This window comes from Lupinus angustifolius, chromosome LG03 (genome assembly GCF_001865875.1).
Source record: "Lupinus angustifolius cultivar Tanjil chromosome LG03, LupAngTanjil_v1.0, whole genome shotgun sequence".
Taxonomy (NCBI): Eukaryota; Viridiplantae; Streptophyta; class Magnoliopsida; order Fabales; family Fabaceae; genus Lupinus; species Lupinus angustifolius.
This window is the reverse complement of record NC_032011.1, coordinates 4,440,842-4,461,236: the sequence shown is the minus strand read 5'-3', so window position 1 is coordinate 4,461,236 and position 20,395 is coordinate 4,440,842. Positions and strand designations below refer to the sequence as shown.

Here is a 20,395-nt window from a genome sequence, read left to right as displayed (position 1 = left end):
AAAAATTATTCCTTACTAACCATTCCTCCAATTTTTCACAAAACATATAGAAACATAGAGACAATACATAAAGAGTTATACTTATGTGTGAGCCCTTTCACTAGGCCAATTTTATGGTATTTCAGTGTCTACTTCTTAAAGCCTTTAAGATATCACATTCATGTCCAGCTAAATGCAATTGGACTACCAACTCTGTGGTTTCCATCTGACCATTCCAAATGAGCAAAGTTGGTTGTGCCGGAAGGCGACGAAGTATAGGTGAACGTCACGGTGTAGCTCTTCTTCTCGTAAAGTTCTGTGAAGCTAAGTGTTTGTGGTTCAACAACAATCTTCACCGAGGTAGACTGAGACGACACTGAAGCTTTATATGTTCCTGGCTTGCCCACATTAGTTAGAGTCCTACTATACTGTACCGTGCTTGGCGCATTAGAACTGCCCCCTATACCTGAAGTTGTTTCCAAAGCAACAGCAAAAGATGGATAGTTGAAATCTTCCACTCTGTACTTCTTCCTTTTGTCACAAGTAAAGTCTATTCTTGTAGCAATCTTGATTTTACGCGAAGTGTAGTTTGACGCACATAAGAAGCCAAGGTAGTCGTCCACATTCGCGTCATACACAAGGCCAGGATCAAGAGCTGCACCTGGATCCACATGTCCAGCACCATAATCAAACGGTGTAGCCGGTTTTTCATCAACACAGTCTTGTATTGTTTCTCCACTTTTGTAGGTTGTGTAAGATGTTGTCATAAGGGCAGACCTTATAGCAGCAGGGCTCCATTCAGGGTGAGCAGCCTTAAGTATAGCAGCTAAACCACTCACATGAGGGCATGACATAGAAGTGCCAGAAATGATGTTGAAGCTAACATGTCTTTTATCAATTGACAAGCCACTTGGTCCAACTGTCCCGGTCCACCCGGCAAGGATTTCAACACCAGGAGCTATTAGGTCTGGTTTAAGGATCTTTGGAGTAAGACTATTCGGTCCTCTGGAGCTAAAAGCCGCAACCATCGGTGAGGGTTGAACCTGTAACTTTGTGCCTCCAAAAGCAAGTTTAGCTGTTGGTTTTGGATTAGAGAAAACATAGTTCTTTAAGGCATCACTTGATTTTAGGCCTAATGATACTTCAGGGAGGAGATGTGGATCAGAAGTTAGTTCTTCACCATTCACTTCATTGTTTACTAATATCATCCCAAGCCCTCCAGCACTTTTCACCACCAAACCCTTTTCCACTCTAGGAATCCCTCCTCTTTCACATATCACAATTTTCCCCGAAACTTCCGAAGGAATCAAACTATCCTCGATGCAAAATTCCCCTTCAGATGATTTGCTTACATTACCAGAATAAACAACTGGCAGTGGAGAATCAGATAAAGGTTTGCCAGCGTAAAGAGACACACCGGTGTATGTCTTCCCATTTCCAAGGCTGACATAGGCAGGGAAATTGCGGTCTATAGTTCCAGCTCCCACAGTGGTTAGCCATGGTGCAATATTAGACAAGCTTCCTTCACTAGGCCCACCATTTCCTGCAGAAACGGACACGAGAATTCCATGAGCTGTCGCTGTGAAAGCACTAATTGCAATGATATCTTTATAGTAGTCCTGTATGCGTCCACCAAGAGACATCGAAAGAATGTTGACACCATCTTCTATGGCCTTGTCAATTCCAGCAGCTACATCAGAACTGGGGCAACCAACAAGCCAACACACTTTGTAAGCCGCAACACGCGCTTGTGTGGCCATCCCTCTTGCTGTTCCAGAAGCGAAACCAAATAGGCTAGCTCCTGCAACTGCAGAACCTGCTGCTGTAGTTAAAGTATGACTACCGTGGCCCTCATCATCCCTCGGCGACCTCGATTCTTTTTTCTCGTCAATAGGTCCAGCAGCTGCTTCATAGCCTTTGGAGAAAAATCTTGCACCAATAAGTTTTTTGTTACAATTTGATGAGTTAAAGTTGATGCCATTTTCACACACACCTTTCCAGGTACTAGGTACTGGTCCAAGTCCTGCATCATCCAAGCTTTTCAGCTCAGGCCATATACCAGTGTCAAGTACTCCAATGATTACTTGGCTCACTTGACCAGAGTCTGGTAAAACAGTGGTGGTTTTATCAATTCCAAGGAACTGTGGTGTTCTAGTTGTATGAAGATTGTATATAACTTCAGGAATAATTGAGAGAATTCCTGGTTGCTTTTCAAGTGCTTCTGCTTCTTGGGCAGTTAGCCGAGTCGAAAAGCCATGTGCTACATGTTTATAAGTGTATAGCATTTCAGCAGAATCAGATACTGATTTAAGTGTTGAGTCAAACCAGTTGAGGTGATCACTGAAACTTGATGGCATGGTGGACTTGTCCATGTGAATTATGTATGTTTTTTTTGCATGCTGTGTTTTCTTTTCTGCTATGGTGTATCTGCCGCAGAAAATCAGAAGCAAAACAACCTGAAGAAACTTGAAAATCAGCATTTTCATATTGTTCCTATGAATATTTGGCCTTCTTGTTTTTGTGCTTTAAGTGATGGAAGGGTATAAGGTATTTATAGTTGATTTGGAAGTTGGAACTACTGAAACAATGTAGATGAGGAAGGATTCTATTACTGCATTCAGGGGTTAGCATAGGCCAGGTTGAGCCGGCCGGGTAAGGCTTGTCCCTTATCCGGCCCTAAATATCGATAGGGTCAGTTTTTTGAACCCAGAATCGACCCTAGACCTGAAGTTAACTCATCCCTTAATATCGATTGGTCCAACTTTTGAACCCGATCTTGACCCTAGACCTACTTAAATATAATGCATGTAATTTGATATACGAAACGATATATGTATATATATTGTTAATATGTATACATAATGAAAAATTAGATAATTAATTATACTTTCGACGAAAGAGATGTCATTACTCTATACACAATTCAATATAAACACATAAAACATGATAAGTGAATGATAATGGGACGGGTTTGGCTCATCCATGATTGTCTCCTACAAGATCCTAAATATTGTTTGTGTCTAATTTTTTAACTCTAATTTGGTTCTTGACCCGACCCAATTTGGGTCCAATCATGATCCGGTCAAACCGGTTGAGTGAGTAGGATCGGGTTCTGTTCATCCCTAACTGTTATGATAGTAATGGGAATGAGGACATGTAGTAGAATTGTCCTCTAAAGTCTAAACAACAAATAATTATATACCAAAAAAAGTTTATTAAGATAAGTTTTACTAAAGTGGAGGAATAATTGTTGTGAGTGCTTAGAGCATCATCAAGAAAATGTATTTTTCAGGTACCCCTTTTAGAAAAGAATAAGCTAATTCTAGTTTCTTTATTTGTAATATGAACTTCTTCTCTTATGGAGACTACTTTTCTTTATATATGTGTATGTGTATTTTGGTAATGCAACAACAAACATTTGGACAGGTAAGGAGATAAGTGACTTAATATTTAACATCATCATATTCTAATATTGAAAGTGTTCTTTTAATCTAGTCTTGATAAAAGTGGCAAGTAGTTGGTTTTTCTAACTTAGTTTCTCTAGTTTCAGTAATGTGAATAGAAAAAGTAGGTGTTTAAAGAGCTTTTTGCCACCTTAAATGGGTATCCTTGGCTCATTGTAGTAATTAAGGTTCAATCTAATTTTTGGATATTGAGTTGGGCCTACTAAAACCCAATTCTACCGCTCACCTACTTTTGTCCAATCATGATAGGGTCAGAATATTATTGGTTTTACCTTGTCTAGGTTTATGTTAAAAAATTAGATCCAAATAATATTTATGGTCAAATAATGAATAGTCATAACTCAATTTGGGCTAGATAATAGACAATCATAACTTGATTTGTCTTATAGTCACTTATTTAATATGTTTGTATATATATTTAATTATGTATGATAAATATTTATGCGAAATTTACCTTTATTTCGAAGGCTGTAGAGAATATTACTTTTTTTATAGGTAAATGTTAGTATATTAATATTTTATGGTATATAAGTTTGGACCCTTAACTTCCTTATCATTTAATTCCATACACCTTAAACCCTAAATCTTAAACCATGATTTATGGGTGGAGAGAGATACCTCAAAAGTTCATTTGCTAGATTGTTTCAAGTGACTTGGATAAAGATGCAGCTATTGATTCCTTGGGTGCATGGAGTAATGGGGTGTGGTCTTGGAGTTTGAGATGGAGAAGGAACTTGTTCGCTTGGGAGGAAGAGGAACATCATGAAATTCTAAGACACATCAACAGTTCTATGCCTAATCAACATATTGTTAATACTTGGACTTGGATTCATGATAAGAGTGGACAATACACGGTTAAGGATGTTTACCAAATTCTACAAAAGGTGGAATGATAGGACACACTTATTTTTTTTAAAAATATTTGGGATTATAATGTTCTAACTAAGATGAAGTGCTTAGTTTGAAAAATTGTTTTAAATGGGATCCCAACTAAAGTGAACTTTGCTCTTAGAGGTGGATTAGGTTCTCAAGATACCACCACTCTTTGTTCTTTTTGTGGTAAAGTTGGAAGAATCTACTAGTCATTTGTTCTTGTCATGTTCTATATCCTATTTTGTTTGACAAAAGCTTTATTTATGTTTTAGTTTAACTTCTATTATACATAATGATCAACATTGGGTTAGATAACAAGAAACAACATTGATGGAAGGCTATCTGGGTTGTCACTATTTGGACTATTTGGCACAATAGGAACAAATTCTTTTTTTATAATATGAGGTTTCACCTAGATGATGTGATGAAGCTTATTTTTTGAATTCTTGGAGCCTTCGCAATGTCTGTTTTCCTTTGTTCTCTTATTTTTTTGTTGATCAGATGAAACACCCTTCAAATTGTCTATCTTTTTATTAATTATAAGATTGTGTAGATAAGAATACCACTTACTCTCCTAATTGTTTTATGTCATGTTTAATAATAATTTCATTACTAATTAAAAAATCTCCATACTCCCTCCATCCTTACCGGTTGACACTCCAAGAATGTTACCTATTATATCTTATACATAATTTTAAAACTTATTGGACCAAAAACAAATAAATAAAAATCTTTCAGTAGGATTAAAACGATGAAAAAGGTTACAAAACCAAATAGATAACTTTTGCCTAATTATTTCTGGGTCCGTCCCTGATCATTGAATTAGAGCCGAACGATACCTTATATGGGATATACTTCACATCTCATATTTCTCCTTCTTAAACGTTCTTAAATTTCTGTTTCACAGTTTTGCATAACTAAGCCAATGAAAATGAAATCCATTTCATGTGGCTTGATTGTACAACAAAAAATGAACTGATTATTCCATAAGAACGAGATATAAAAGAAAACTTGTGTTTATTTTACAATAATTGAAGCTTTTCCTATTCTTTTTTCTGACTAAATGATATTTTGTGCACCCATAATTAATAGACGATTAATTTATTTAAACATGATCTACTCTCTTATATGAGAAAACAAATTTGGTATATATTTGATTTCCCTTTAGAAAGATATCGGGTTAGAGGATTGTGGATACAAAAAATATTCGCTAAAAAAGTTAATCTTACATACCTATAGATATTCCTGACTACTCGAATAAAATTGCCTCCAGTATGAGTATACATGTGAGAAACAAAAAAAATTAAACTTTGGTTGAGAAATACAAAATTGATTCCATAGTATTTACACCTTGAAAATGAGTACTTTTTGATTTCCAGGTTTAACACGTAATTGATGCACAACAAGAAGTTCTAGATAAAGAAAAGGGATCGCTGAATAGACAAAGAGAAAGTGACTTAATCATATAGAGTAAAGACGTCTCTCATCCAACTTTTCTTACTTATTTTTTTTTTGTAATACCAATTTGGGTAAGAAACTAATCTTTTTTACGATTTTAGGATGTGTGATTATCCCTCACAATAAATGTCACTTATAGCCAGGAAATCAAGCTCTGTACCTTTTGGTTTTGCTGAGGATCTAACGAGATCTCACACTAATAAATCTAATATTTTGCTAACTTCTCTATATATTAAACTTGTTTGTTGTGTTTTATTAAGCAACTTGTTTTTCTAGTAATCAACTTGAAACTATTGAGCATTGTTGACTACAATTAATGCCTCACCAATATATTAACTCACAAAGTAAATTTACCTATTATTGCCTTTTTTGGATTTAAGGAATAATGATATGTTCTATATTATTTACGTTGAATTACAAATAGAAAAATAATGAATATTTAATTTTTTTTACACCGTCAGTCTATCATTTACCATTGAGGAAAATTCAATTCAAAGAACCAATCCTTTAAATTAGGAGAATAAAATGTATACTCTAACATTGTAAAAGTTTTATACACTGTCATTCTATCATTTACCATTAATTTTTAATCATATTGACACTTCAAAAAATAATATAAATAAATGATTGATAATATATTAATTAGGTATAAAGAAATAAAAAATTCTCACCTTAAATACCACAAACTTAGTTCTTTAGTTTGTGGGAAACCCCTAACATTTGCCATTCACTTGAATATATCACGTGATTAAAGAAATTGCTACTTTCCAAAATTACACCATGAAACTCAATAAAGTGGTTAAACAACAAATTCTCTAAACAAAACATTGAGTCAATTCTGACCAAGCTGGATTTGTTATAGGTCAGTATCATTCTGAAGTGAATGAGAATAATGTGAACACTTCAACCTTTCCTCAATGCTGATAACTCTTTCCATAATTGCCAATAGGTTATTGGACCAGTTTCATTCATAACCAGGCGAGTTGCTAGAGAAAATGAAAGAAAAAGCAATCAAGAAAAAAGAAGTAATTAATAATTGTTTGTAGTAAAGAATCCATATAATTCTTGGCTAAAGGAATCTAATCTTTCCTTTATGGTCTTTAAGGTAAGGTACACACATACATCACCTATTAACGGAATTGTATATTTTGGCAAAGTAACTAGCTACATTCTCAAAATATAGATACTAAGCACACTCCTGGAAAAAAATCAAACCCCTAATTTAACCCTATGAAGCTTAAATATTAGAGTTCGAAAAAAATCAAGGACTTAAAACAAATAGTGGTAAGAAAATAAAAATGAGTATATCAAATAATTTAATTATGTAATATTTTGACAATATATTTTAAACAAAAAAGATCTCACATAAATGGTGAGAACGCAGTATACACTTTCTTTTCATGCTCGATATTGCAATTTATAAGAGACTTAAATCTAATATATTTTTATGTGATTATCTTTTTAATGAACGTTAAACAGGTTTTTATTTTTCTCATCCATATAACACCTTACTTCAGTTATACATTAATCATATGATAATATGAAACAAGATCATTACAATTAACAAAGTAGTGAAGATTTTATGCTTAAAATAATAATAATTTACGATACAACAAATTTTAAAATGAATAGATATTATGATATTGTTGTCATATATGAATAAAATTAGTTCGATAGATAAAAAAGTATTTGGGCCCATTAAATATAGGCATTGTGTTTGGCACTTGCTCCACACCCTTATGGGTTGACCCTGATACACTACGAATCTATTTACATCGGTGTATCTTAAAAACATTTTTACAACATCAATATTTTGGTGCTATTCTTTGTATATTTATTGATTAAGTGTATATATTAAGATAAGTTAAGTGTTGATGACTATGGAAAGTATGAATTGTAAATGATATGTTGACAATGACCTGATATTTCAAACTCTTTTATAAATGCATTAATTTTCAATCTAAAATTACATTTTTATTAAAATTACTGACCACAAATTACCTCTTTATAAACTTTATCTGCTGATTGATTGAGTACCAGAATTGAATTTTGTTATCCTTGTATACCTTTTCATATTATCACTTGACTAGTTTAAAAACTAAACAAAGTAAACCAGCACACTAAATCACAGATCATATAAAGTAGGTAATAAGTCACATTCCCCACCCCAGAAAAAGAACAAAAATTTGGAACCATTCATAGAAGTATTTCTTGTTGAATAATTAGGCCCCTAAGTGACCTCCTTCTTATTAGAATTGAATTTCTAGAAAACTAAGAATGTAATATATGTGCACTAAGAGTGTAAAAATTATATACAATCATTATATTATCAATTCTTCATTGATTTGTATTACTTTTTATTTAAGAATTAATAATGATTGAAAATGAATGGTGAATAATACATTGACAGTGTAAAAAACTCTGACATGTCTGTGCATTCATTTTTTTTTCCTCCAAAAACTTAACTGCATGGATTATAGTACATCAACTACACACAATTAAAGAAGCATTTGCACATGCATAGAGGCTGTGCTATTGACACAGTTACAGTTACATTCCCTTTACGTGCTGATACATGTTATAAAATAGTTCCCAATGATACAATCAGAGGGTGACGGGTAACCCAAGTTAAGGACCCCAGAGTTTTGATAAGAGGAGGGGTTGTGACAACCCCAAAAAGATAAATGATGAAATTGTTTATGTATTTAATTTATTGTACTTTATTTTCAACATTGTTGCAGGATTAACCTTGTTTGTCAAATGAAAATGTCACATAAATTGTTGCAGCATAAGCAGAACATTTCACATGCAAAATGACAAACTTATATCTTTATGACAGTGTCCTTCATCTATGCCTTATAAATCCATGTCTACACAGAAATTATTTAACGTTGATGAGGTACAAGAAACGTTTGAGAATGTGAAATTTATCTTCACAAACTTCAGCTAACTGCTGCAGCATCAACTTGTGGATTTTAGGCATTTAACAAACCCATCTCATGACATGGTTGTGCCAATTTATTTAACTTGAGTTGGATTTTGGAGGGGAAAGAATAAAAAATGGAAGGCTTATGAGTTATCTCACAAATGTATTTCATGGCTCCCGAGCCTTCCATTTCCATTCCTTCTCCTCCAAAATTCAACTCTCAAACTAACCCTTAAGAAAAAATGTTTTTGGTAGGTTTTACAAGCTTTTCCTTAAATTTATAGACTTTTGAGTCCAGGGGATCCTTAATCCAGGGGATCCTTTTCTCTTTATTTCTCTTTTGGGTCGTTGAAGATGCTGAACTAAAGAAAACATTGGGTTTTATAGTTGCTCTTGGTCCAAAATTCAGACCCAACTCAATTTCCCCCCTAAATATAGTTTTCAATTTATGTTGTGCATGCGATGAACTTGATGCATTAACCCAAAATCAAATCTGATAGCCCAAATATATGCCCTAGCTGCTTTAGTCCCATAACTAATTGTTTATATGGGCTTCTATTAGTATCATGGAAAATTTTAATTAGTCTAGATTTATAAATTTCATTCTAACTTTTCAAATTGCCTTTTTTTCTATGCTGAACACACTCAGTCTAAAACTCTCTCAATCACTCTTATTCAGACCCAATCTCAAAAACCTCACGCCCAAATATCAATAAAAATATCCTTCTTGACAAATATCTCATATTTTTCAGTATTTTACTTAATAGAAATTGGGATGTTCAATTCAAACATATTTCCTTAAAGGGTAACATGATAATAATTACATGATCAAACTCAATCTAAACTTTCATGATACAATTATGTTTTGGAATGTCCCGCCACAATAACTCTAGCCATCTTGTAAATGGACCTGTCCCATGTGCTTTAACTTTTGTCTTTATTTCTATTGTACCAAAAAAATATCTCATGTTAAAAAAAATTATTTTCTATATTCCATAAAATAATCATACCGATTCTTACTAAATTAACAAAGGTAGTTGTATTCGCAGAAGTCATTATAGGTGTGATATCTTATGCCAAGAGAGAATCATGTTCCTTTTGGTTTCAAATGAATGACATTGATAAGTTTTGTAAGTTACTAGTTAAGGTTCATGCTGAAATTTATTAAAATGGAAGAATTGGATTTCGAGGGCTTAGGCAGGTATCTATATGAACACTTAAAGTTTATTCACCAAAAGGGTCCTTACATTGGCCATGAGATTCTTTTTTATATCTTTGTGAGAGTTGAATCCTTATCAAATACGGGTTTACTCTAATTCAATTCACCGTTAAAAAGGTATCATTGCCATATTTAAAATCTACACAATGTCATATCATTCACTATTGATTTGTATTACTTTTTGTTTTAGAGTCAATGGTAAGTAACATATAAATGATAGATGATTTACTAACTGTGTAAAAAATAGTTACACTATCAGTATATACATATTAAATTCATCCTATAATAATCTATGAAAAAACATCTAAAAATGTGGGATTATCTAATTACATAATTGATTTATAAATACATATAATGCATGGAATAGTAAATTACATTCATAATCATAGAGGGAACAAAGTATGCCTTAATGTCAAACATGGCTAACCATTTGGTGAGAATATATAAGAAAAAATGACACCCAAAAAGTTATAAGAAGAACCAGAATCTACCTCATGATATTCTTCCAAATATAATTGAGTCTTCATCAGCTAGTCTCAAACACGAAGTATCAATTAGCTATCAGCTCTTATCAGAATATAAGATTCTACTCATTTATTACAGTCTGGCAGGATTTGACCCATATTATTGATAGCTTATGTGATTTTTGTGGTCTAAATTAAGAAGAATGGATGTGACACAATTTTGATATGATACAAATATGAGAATGTGATACATTTTAAAAAGAAAATGCGTGTATTATTCGTTAATAAATCAATTTTTTAAAACTTGTTTACAAATTATAAAGCATGATATGATATGACTATTACTCAAAATATAAAAAACTATAAGATTAATATAAAATTATAAACCTTAAATTAAAGTAGTGAAATGCTATTTTCAAAGTTACTGCAACTAATTGTAAATATATAAAATGCTAACATTCATCTATCTACTGTCACATTTCCATTTATAATAACTAGCGTGATGATAGACATTTCGTGTCTATTGACCTACATTTTTACTTTCCGATATCAAAGATTTAAGTTTTATATATTTTATTTTGGTGAATCAGAATATTTTCTAAATGTATTTTATATTATAATTTTTATTTGGTACACTTTATATTATACATATTTATCTTTATTTTAATTGTCAAAGTAAGGTGAGGGTGATTGCATATGATAATATATATTTTTATATAAATTAAAAATGATTAAGTGTAAAATAGGAAAGAGAAAATTATAACACGGAAATAGTTATTGTAGAAGAATATAAAAAACTGAAATATGATTATATGATTTTTGTTGTGAAAATAAAAATACGTGAAGGACAAAGTATGGAAATACAAATTACAATATTAAGGATGGTTATTTTATGTTTTTCCTTCATTAAGTAGTATAGATAATATAAAGATTTAAAAATTAAAGTTAAAACATTATAGTAATGTATATTTACGAGTATCCGCTGAAAGAGTTAGCCCCACATACATATCAATATTCTCGGCTTGGATAAGAGGATACTGTGGAGAGAAAAATACTTACGAGTATTAAAAACTTGTTGAAGTGTGCATGCTCCTTCATAAAATCTAAAGTTAGAAAGATAGTTTAGAATGTTTCAGCACGAAGAGGATGAAAACCTTAATTGGGAAATAGATATGACTTCTTCTATTTTTATTAAAGGCACAATGGGACTGAATTAAAGACATGATTGTATTACAGACAAATTATTGATCTATTGGAGTGAGGTTTTATCGGATTTTTAAGATAATTAAAAAGTTAATAGTTTAATTTTTAATAATAATACTTGTTGATATGGGCAATTACACATCCTGAAAGAAAATGATTAGTTTATTACCCAAAATTAAATTGAGCCAAAATACCGGAGAGGAAAGTGATAGAGAAAAATAAAGGAAAAACAAAGTGTAATTACATTTTTATCCTTAAAATTAAGAATAAAACATGATTTTTTTTTTCTTGGAGAGGATTATGTTTCAAAAATGGTGAGAGGATATCATTGATTATAGAGAAAATAAAGACATAAATGTATTTTATTTTAAATAACCATCATTAGGGTCTAGCAACCCTATTTAGTTTTTCAAGAAAAGCATGCATCAAAGATTTTATACGTATTTTTTCTTATTTTGTATGACAAAAGATGCTACTGATACTATCTGTTCCTTTGAGGAACTACTGGGTTTGCATCAGAATTTCTTTTGAGATTTTTGACTTTATACTATTCTTTTTTAGGCAAATATTCCAGTAAGAACGTTATATTTTCTAAAACTTTAGAATAAAGAATTGATTGAAACTTGTTTGGTGTAGCAAAGCAGCATAATCCATATAAATATCATGGGAACAAACATGTTCAACTTGTGAAGACTGGACCTTACCAAGAGAATAGGCCACTTTATTAGAAGATATGGGGAGAGAACAAACAATCATCTTTTGTGATTAGGTTTATGAAGAAATATATGTTTCTATGAATTAATCCACCACCTGTATAAATTTGTTCATTTATTATTTGAATGACCTCTTTCACACACATTTAGTGTGAGAAGGAGAGACACAAACAATATACCAAGAGCATTTACAGAATAAACTTGCCCAACTTGATATGATGGACCTTACCAAGAGAATTGAACATTAGGTTGAAAGATGTTACTATTTGAGAAAGAACAACCTAGTAATTAGGGTATGGCAAAGATAAATGAAGTATGCATAACAACTATGACAAAACATCAAGGACAGAATATAGGGTAACAATGATTTTAAATAGTATTTTTAGTAATTAGGGGTGAGTATGAGTTTGGTGAGGGGCAGAGTCCTGCTTACCTCTAGCATATAAAAATAGGACTACTATCCCCTTTAACAATATATTAGTATGTAATATTTTTTATGTGTACTATCCTTCTAAATTTATGTATTATCTCATTTTGCATTGAAAACCAAAGTAGGTGCTTATGGCACATTATTATGTTTTATTCATATGAAGTGTTTGTTTCTCATTGAAAAAGAGACATGTTTATTTTTGCATGATATATGATATTTAGTTTTTCATTAAAGTACAATTTAGGCTAACAATAATGGTAAAACAATAAAAATTAGTTATTGTTTATCATGTTTAACATGTGTTAAATTTCCATCCCTATTCATTTTTCTTGTTCTGTCCGGTTGTGTTAATAGCCCTCGTATAAGGGTGTGGGACAAGTGTGTCTCAGAGGGCCGGGTGTCTAAATATTCTTTTACTAATGAATTAATTTTATCTTTATATGATAAGTGTGTTATACTTTTTTTCTTCTTAAAATTTGATGTGCTGTTAGTTATTATTATTATACGCATAAATTTCCTCAATACTTTAATTTATTGGCTATAATGATCAGTATCTTATATTATTATATAGCTGATATATAATTGAAATAAGAGTTTAACATGAATAAAAAAGTATGAGATCATTTAATATTTATTTAAAAATGATACCGTCTAAATATATTGAGCCTACTTAAGTCCCCAATAAGTATCAATAATCTAATTCTAAAAGAAAGTATGCATTCACATTACTATGATTCGAACCACACCTTAATTACTCAGTGATCATATACTAGTAGCACATCAACTAATGTGGTCCAAAATTTGAAACCATTTTGGAAAGAGGAAAAAAAAATATATGTACATATAGTGTATGAATTTTATATAATATTATTGTATCATATATTATTCATGTTTTATCATAATTTACTTTTAAAAAAAGTAATACAAATAAATGATAAATAATATATGAATTATATATAAATATTTACACGAATAATACATAGATATTATCCGGTCCTCTCATACATTGAATACTGATAGGTTCATTATTGTACAAAAAGCATGATGAGTGATAAGGACAAATTAATATTGGATTAATTACAGCCAGCCGGCCAGCTTAACATTTTTCTTGGAAGATTGCTGAGTAAGAAAATGAGCAAGGACTCACAATGGATTATAGCCACTTTCGTGCCTTAGCCATACAAACACAGAAGGAGCTTTATTTGTGCTTTTTATGTCTGATCCATACACACTATCTCATACGATGTCTCGTACTAATAATAATGGATTAAAAATAATAATAATAATAATAAATTATTTAAAAATTTAATTAATATGATATATTTTTAATAGGAAAAAACATATAAAACATAATCTGGAACAACTTATATATATATATATTCTCTTTATGGCTTGAAATGTTATGGTTATGCATATGGTGGCAATGTGGCATTAGCCATGCTCCCGTGAACGTTCTAGTGTACAGTTGTTGAAGCTGGACCCATTTACTGTCCTATGTAACATTACAATTTCAGACCAGACTTTAGGCAAAAATCATAATAAATCAAACATAAAATGAGTTTTCACTGTCTATTTATGGAAAATGATCATCCTACTCCAACAAAGTTCTTTTACTCTATTTTTCACACTTACCCCAACAAATTTTTCACACTTACTCCAACAATTTTTTTTACCATAATGGTTCTACAAAACTTAAACAAGATTGTCTCTAGAAAAGATAACTGTATTTCAAAAAATGATTTTATTTATTTATTTTGAAAACAACAATAATGATTACAAGATAGATGTAAATAAGAATTGATTTAAGAATATCATTACTTTTTATTTATTCAATCTTATCAAGTGAACAACTCATAGTTGCAGTATTAGATAACAATTAATCACAACTAGTATCCGAGGTCTCATAAAAAACATTTTTTTATATATAAACTAAACAAGCAACAAATTTTCTAGATCACTTTTTGTAATCAGTGTGGAAATACCTAGTGCTTAACATAATATTGTAATCAATGTCAATGGTAATTAAATATTGATTATGTTGCATAAGCCTATAAGAACTTAATATTGTAATTTATGTATTTCAGGTTCAGTTTGGTGTTTATGTCAATTCAACGAGACATTATTCTGTTCTTTATTAAATTCTTTATAAATCAGGTCCCCCTTATTAGGAAATATGAAGGCATGCATGTGAAAATAAATTAGAAGAATTGAGTGACATTTACGTGATGCAATAACTTTTTCGATTAAGGGAAAGTCGGCTGCACTAAAGAGTTTAATAGTATGACTTAGATTTGTTTTTAATACAACATTTCTAATACTTGAATCTTTAAACTAACATTTTAAATTATGATTGTGGGCAAGATTCACATTGCCATAGTGGTGGTGTGAAAATTTTGTAACTACAAAAAAATGTTTTTGAATTTAATATTGTCCAAGGAGTTTAATGCAATTCAGTTATTTCTGCACTATATCATTGTGATTTACACTTGAACATGACTACAAGATTGTGTCTGTATCAAATAATACAGTTTGATACCAATTAAACCAATTTGCAAACTATCGTCGATAGGATATGAATCATTTATTTTTAATGGTATCTCATTCTCTGTTTCAAGTTAGTGATATATTAACATATGAATAAAAGAAATTTTTAAAAACAAAAGTAATAAAAAATAAATTCTAATTGATTCGATACATGAAATATGACACACAGAAAATAAGATACAGGATGTCTATCCATGTCAATGACCTAAAAAGTTCAAGGAATTTTTTTTACAATTTGTCCCACCATTATGCTTGGAAAGCAACAGCTAGCATGAGCTACAAGCACACACCCTACAACTCACACACTCTTTCTCCACTAGTATATAAAGGGTATCAATGCCACTCCTTATTCTCATAGCTCTACCATACTAACATTGAGTTTAATTTCATTACCACTATTGTGTTTTAAGTATTACACAGTGTTGCTATAATGGCCTCAAACTCAGGTTGGACAACAAAGCAGAACAAGAAGTTTGAGAATGCTTTGGCCATCTATGACAAGGACACGCCGGACCGGTGGCAGAAACTGGCCAGGGCCGTCGGAGGTAAGACGGTGGAGGAAGTGAAGATGCATTATGAGATGCTTGTGGAAGATTTGAAGCAGATTGAGGAAGGTCATGTTCCCTTGCCCAAATATAGAAATGTTTCAACTGTTGGAGGCAGCAATAAAGGTTGTAATTACATTGCTGCAGAACAAAGGTTACTACTTAAATCAACATCTTTTGTTTGTGAATGTTGCTGACATTTGACATCATTTGTGTTTGCTATTTTTAATTTATATTAGACACTGCGACTATATTAAGTGTAAAGTCTCACATTAAAATTCGATATGAGGGGAGTCAAATAGTTTAATAGGTAAAAAATGTTTATAAAACCATTATTGTATTAAGATTTTGATTTAAGACGTAATGTTTCACTTGTAGCTCTGACTATTCCTATGTCCCAATAATAATAGACTTCTAAGTGGCTGGAGGCTACCGAGTATCAGTTAGTACAACACAAACACAACCATTTTACCATAAATTAATGTGCTCTTGGAGCAGTAGATTTCTCTTGTTCTATATACCATTAAATATGTGACACTGACATATCATTTATGAGATAATAATAAGTCTGATTGTATTCATCATAATGCAGGATGAAGGTTCTAAGTCTTCAGTGAAGTGTGACAGCAACAGAGCCAGAATGGGTGTGAAAATATGACAAATGTTTACCAATCAAGTTCCAAATGCATGCATTAGTTTGGTTTTTTAATAACAAATACCAAATGTCATTTGGTTCAGTTTTTCTTTCGTTCTATGTATATGTGAATTGTGAAGTTCCAGTGTCATGTAAAAATTCATATAAATGTAGAAAATAAAGAAATTATCTCAAGGACATGCCAACTGGATGATGGTGAAGTGAAACATGCTCATTGGCTATTAGTTTCTGTCAAGTTCTTTTTAATTTGTCTTTTGGATGGATATAAGTGATAGGGAATAAAGTTGCTATTTGAAGAGGTCATCGAGCACCTTCCTAGTTCCTAGCGGAAAAACCAAGTGAGAGGAGGAGAGAGAGCAATAATCAAAAGATTTTTAATCTTTATATAAAATAAAATTACACTACATGATGAAGGGTTAGTGATTATTTTTACTCACATTTTCAATGGTAAAAAGATAATTTTATGATAAACAAATGAGTAAAAGTGTTATTAGATATTGTATTTTGTGTGTTAATATGTGATATTTATTTCTCCATTAATAGAGAGGATCCCTACTCGACATATGTCTTAAGTTGAAGAGAGATATGCTATCACAATTTTGTCATGTAAATTTTCATGAGGAAAGCAAAACATATCATATCAATTAATTTTTTTTAATTTTTATTGTTATTTATTGAAGATAATATATGAAGTATTTTAATTCAATCCACCCACCATTACTAGGATTCATCATTAGTCAATAATATGCGGAGGAAGGTTTGGAAAAATAAAACACCTTAAATTTAATATTTATGAAAAAATTACGAGAAGAAAATATATAAGTTTTATACATTATGTTAACTTAAATAATTATTATAAACTTTTCAAAAAAATAATTCAAATAAATTATAAATAATATAGTGATTTTCTATAAATATTAGTGTAGGAATATTGAATATCTCCTAATAAGTATATTTTCATTAATGGAGAGACAAATGTCATATAATAACACACAAAAGATAACATGTATTGACATTTATACCCTTTTGTTTACTATAAAATCACAATTTTATTATTAAAAATATATGTAAAAATAATCACTTATTTCTCTATTAATCGAAATAATTGCTCTAAAATTGTAAAGTTAGTATATCACTTCATATCTCTCGTACTCCTTTTTTGTTCTTTACCCCATTTCCCCGATCCTACAACATCAGCCCCACCACCAAATCTCAATAGTGCATTTCCAGTTTCACCCCTTTCCCATTTCCCTAGTGTGTATATTAACCAACTATGGAATGTACTTTCGTATGTGCACAACACATTGAAGTAGAAAAAAATGATATGGTAAATATTTGTGATGGAGAATATCTCACTAACAGAACCTCTAATGATAATGGTTGAGGGAGTTGGGTTGTTGAAAATGATGATCGGAGGCAGTGGGCAATGGTGACTTGCCAGAAACAACGGTGGGTTGCGATGGGTGGTGGTGGATGGGTGGTGGTGGTTGGTCAACGGTGAGTTATTGTTGTCCAAGGTTTAATGCAAATGAGAAGAGAGAAATATATGAGAAAGAAAGTGAGAGGAGGAAAAATGTGAGAATTAGAGTAGAATTTGATATTGTTCCTTATGATATAATTAAGTGTTGATTAATATTTTTAAAGAGAAAGTAAAAATATAATTAATTATTGAATAATATTTTTAAATTTATTATATATTATATTATTTGTTTTAATAAACTTAAGTGTTGATTTTACTAATTAATTTTATATCTCTTTTAATAATTCTATCTTTTTATAAATAAGTGTCCTAAATCAAATATATATAATATGCAATAACTCAAAATTATATCTAAGTTTATTAATTTTAATTTTTGAAGATTCTACCTATCGAATATAATTTTTAAAGACCTTATTATATAAGTATTTTTGCCTCATTGTAAAAATTAAGTGTTACTAATAAATGGATATAGAGACAAACTTGTCAAATGTGCCATTTTTCCCTCTTTCTTCTCAAAATTGAGAAGAAAAGATTTTTAGTGGGACCCATATATTTTTCTCTTTCTTTCCTCGACCAAAGGAGGGAGAGGAAGAATCTGTATCCAATCTCTCTCTTCTTTTTTTCCACTAGGGGTGGCAATGTGGGCCGGGCCGGCCCAGCCCGCCATTGGCCCGCCAAAATAAGGGCTGGCCCGGCCCGACCTGTATTGTTAAAAGGGCTCAAAATGTCAGTCCGACCCATATTTTGCAGGACTGGCAGGCTGACGGGCTAGCCCGTTTTCCCTCCAAAATGTACATAATTAAAACTTTTAGACAAAAAATAATCAACAAACTTGATAAATGTCTTTTAAAATAAAAAATAACAAACATAAGTCTACAATATTATAATAACAATATAACATCTTAGCTTAAAACTTGTAAATTCTAAAGAAGAAACCAGTTGTCACGCCCCTCGCACAACACAATGTCACACACTTTAGTTTTTTTTATTTTTCAACAATGGCCCGTCGGGCCAGCCCGACCCGGCCCGTCTAAAAAACGGGCTACTAAAACGGGCTGAATATGGGTTTTTGGGCTAAAATCCTCAGCCCGGCCCGCTAAAAATAGCCATCCGAACGGGCTGGCCCGTCTGGCCAAGCCCATATTGCCACCCCTACTTTCCACTCAAAGTTACCTATACCAAATGGAGTGTAAGAGTTGGGCAAAGAAGAAATAAGAATGGTAATATAAATATTTTGGTGGTCCTGGTCATGAAATGATATAGATTGTATGTCCTCATTCTTGTCTCACTCTCGGTTCAATGAAAATGTGACACTGAATTAAAAATAAAATTTTTAGAAAAATAAAATAATATGAATTTAATATGCATATATTGACAATGTAAGTGTTTTTTACATGTCAGCAAATCATCATCATTCATGTGTTAACTATCATTGACTATCAAATAAAAATTCACTACTTAAAATACATATGAGTTTAATTAGAAATATATATATTATATTAATATTAGTGTTAAAAACTAATATATGTGATAAATATTTATATTTAAATCATTTGTTAAAATAAAATGTATGCATTGGTGATACACCATATTTTAGGAGCATAAACAAATATGAAAAATTGGAATTTTGGTAGTTTACTTGTTTACAACTTACTTCGAGAGTTGATGCTAGAGTAGCATTTACGTGAGGTAACGTTAGATAGTCTGACGTATTTTGATTCTTCGCAATAATATTTTGATAAAAATTGTTGTGATCAACCAAGTAACTACAACTTACATACACATAATTGCCTTATTTTGTCACGCAAGAAACTGAAGTTGATATGCACACACAATGCATCAGTGTATTGGCAGCAGAAAAATTAGAAGGAAAACAGAGAAAGAGTATATGAAGAGTAGAGATAAACTTGTATTCAATTCAATTGATAGCAAACTTCAATTACATGATGTTTATATCAACTAATCTTTAACTAACTTGACATACAAGTAGAAACAAACTAACTTTCCTTCTAACTAACAAGCTGAATGAATTATCACAAATCTCTAATAAAAATTAAGGCACTTCGATTAAAATTTTGTAATTTCATATAAATTTGGTCGATATGATTGATATGATTACATAATCAATGTTATTGCTTTACGATACCAATACAAAGACTAATTTATTGATTTTCTGGTTGAATCGACTTATACAATATTGTTTTCATAATTATGAGCTAGAGTAAAAAGAAAAGAAAAAAACATTATAATGTGTAAATTTCATTGTTAGTAATTTAAAATTGTATGTATGTATGACTAATTTTACCAATTGTTAAAATTAAGGAGTAATTATAAAGAAAAAATAGTTTACACTGTGTACTTACAAAATACATACAATTGAAGGAGGTTTTGTGAATTTTCCCTAAATAAAATGATAGAATTCATGTTACTTAAATAATTTAC

At 31.2% G+C, this 20,395-nt stretch overlaps 2 protein-coding genes across 2 annotated transcripts; one reads left to right on the top strand and one right to left on the bottom strand.

Moving 5' to 3' along the window:
* LOC109343185 (subtilisin-like protease SBT1.7) lies at positions 1-2,511 on the bottom strand. Its single transcript, XM_019581372.1, has one exon. It carries the CDS (start codon positions 2,463-2,465, stop codon positions 159-161), a length of 2,307 nt encoding a protein of 768 aa, XP_019436917.1. The 5' UTR covers positions 2,466-2,511; the 3' UTR covers positions 1-158.
* Positions 15,586-16,766, top strand: LOC109343184 (protein RADIALIS-like 4). The gene is made up of 2 exons (XM_019581371.1): positions 15,586-15,972; positions 16,411-16,766. Exons 1-2 carry the CDS (start codon positions 15,704-15,706, stop codon positions 16,433-16,435), a joined length of 294 nt encoding a protein of 97 aa, XP_019436916.1. The 5' UTR covers positions 15,586-15,703; the 3' UTR covers positions 16,436-16,766.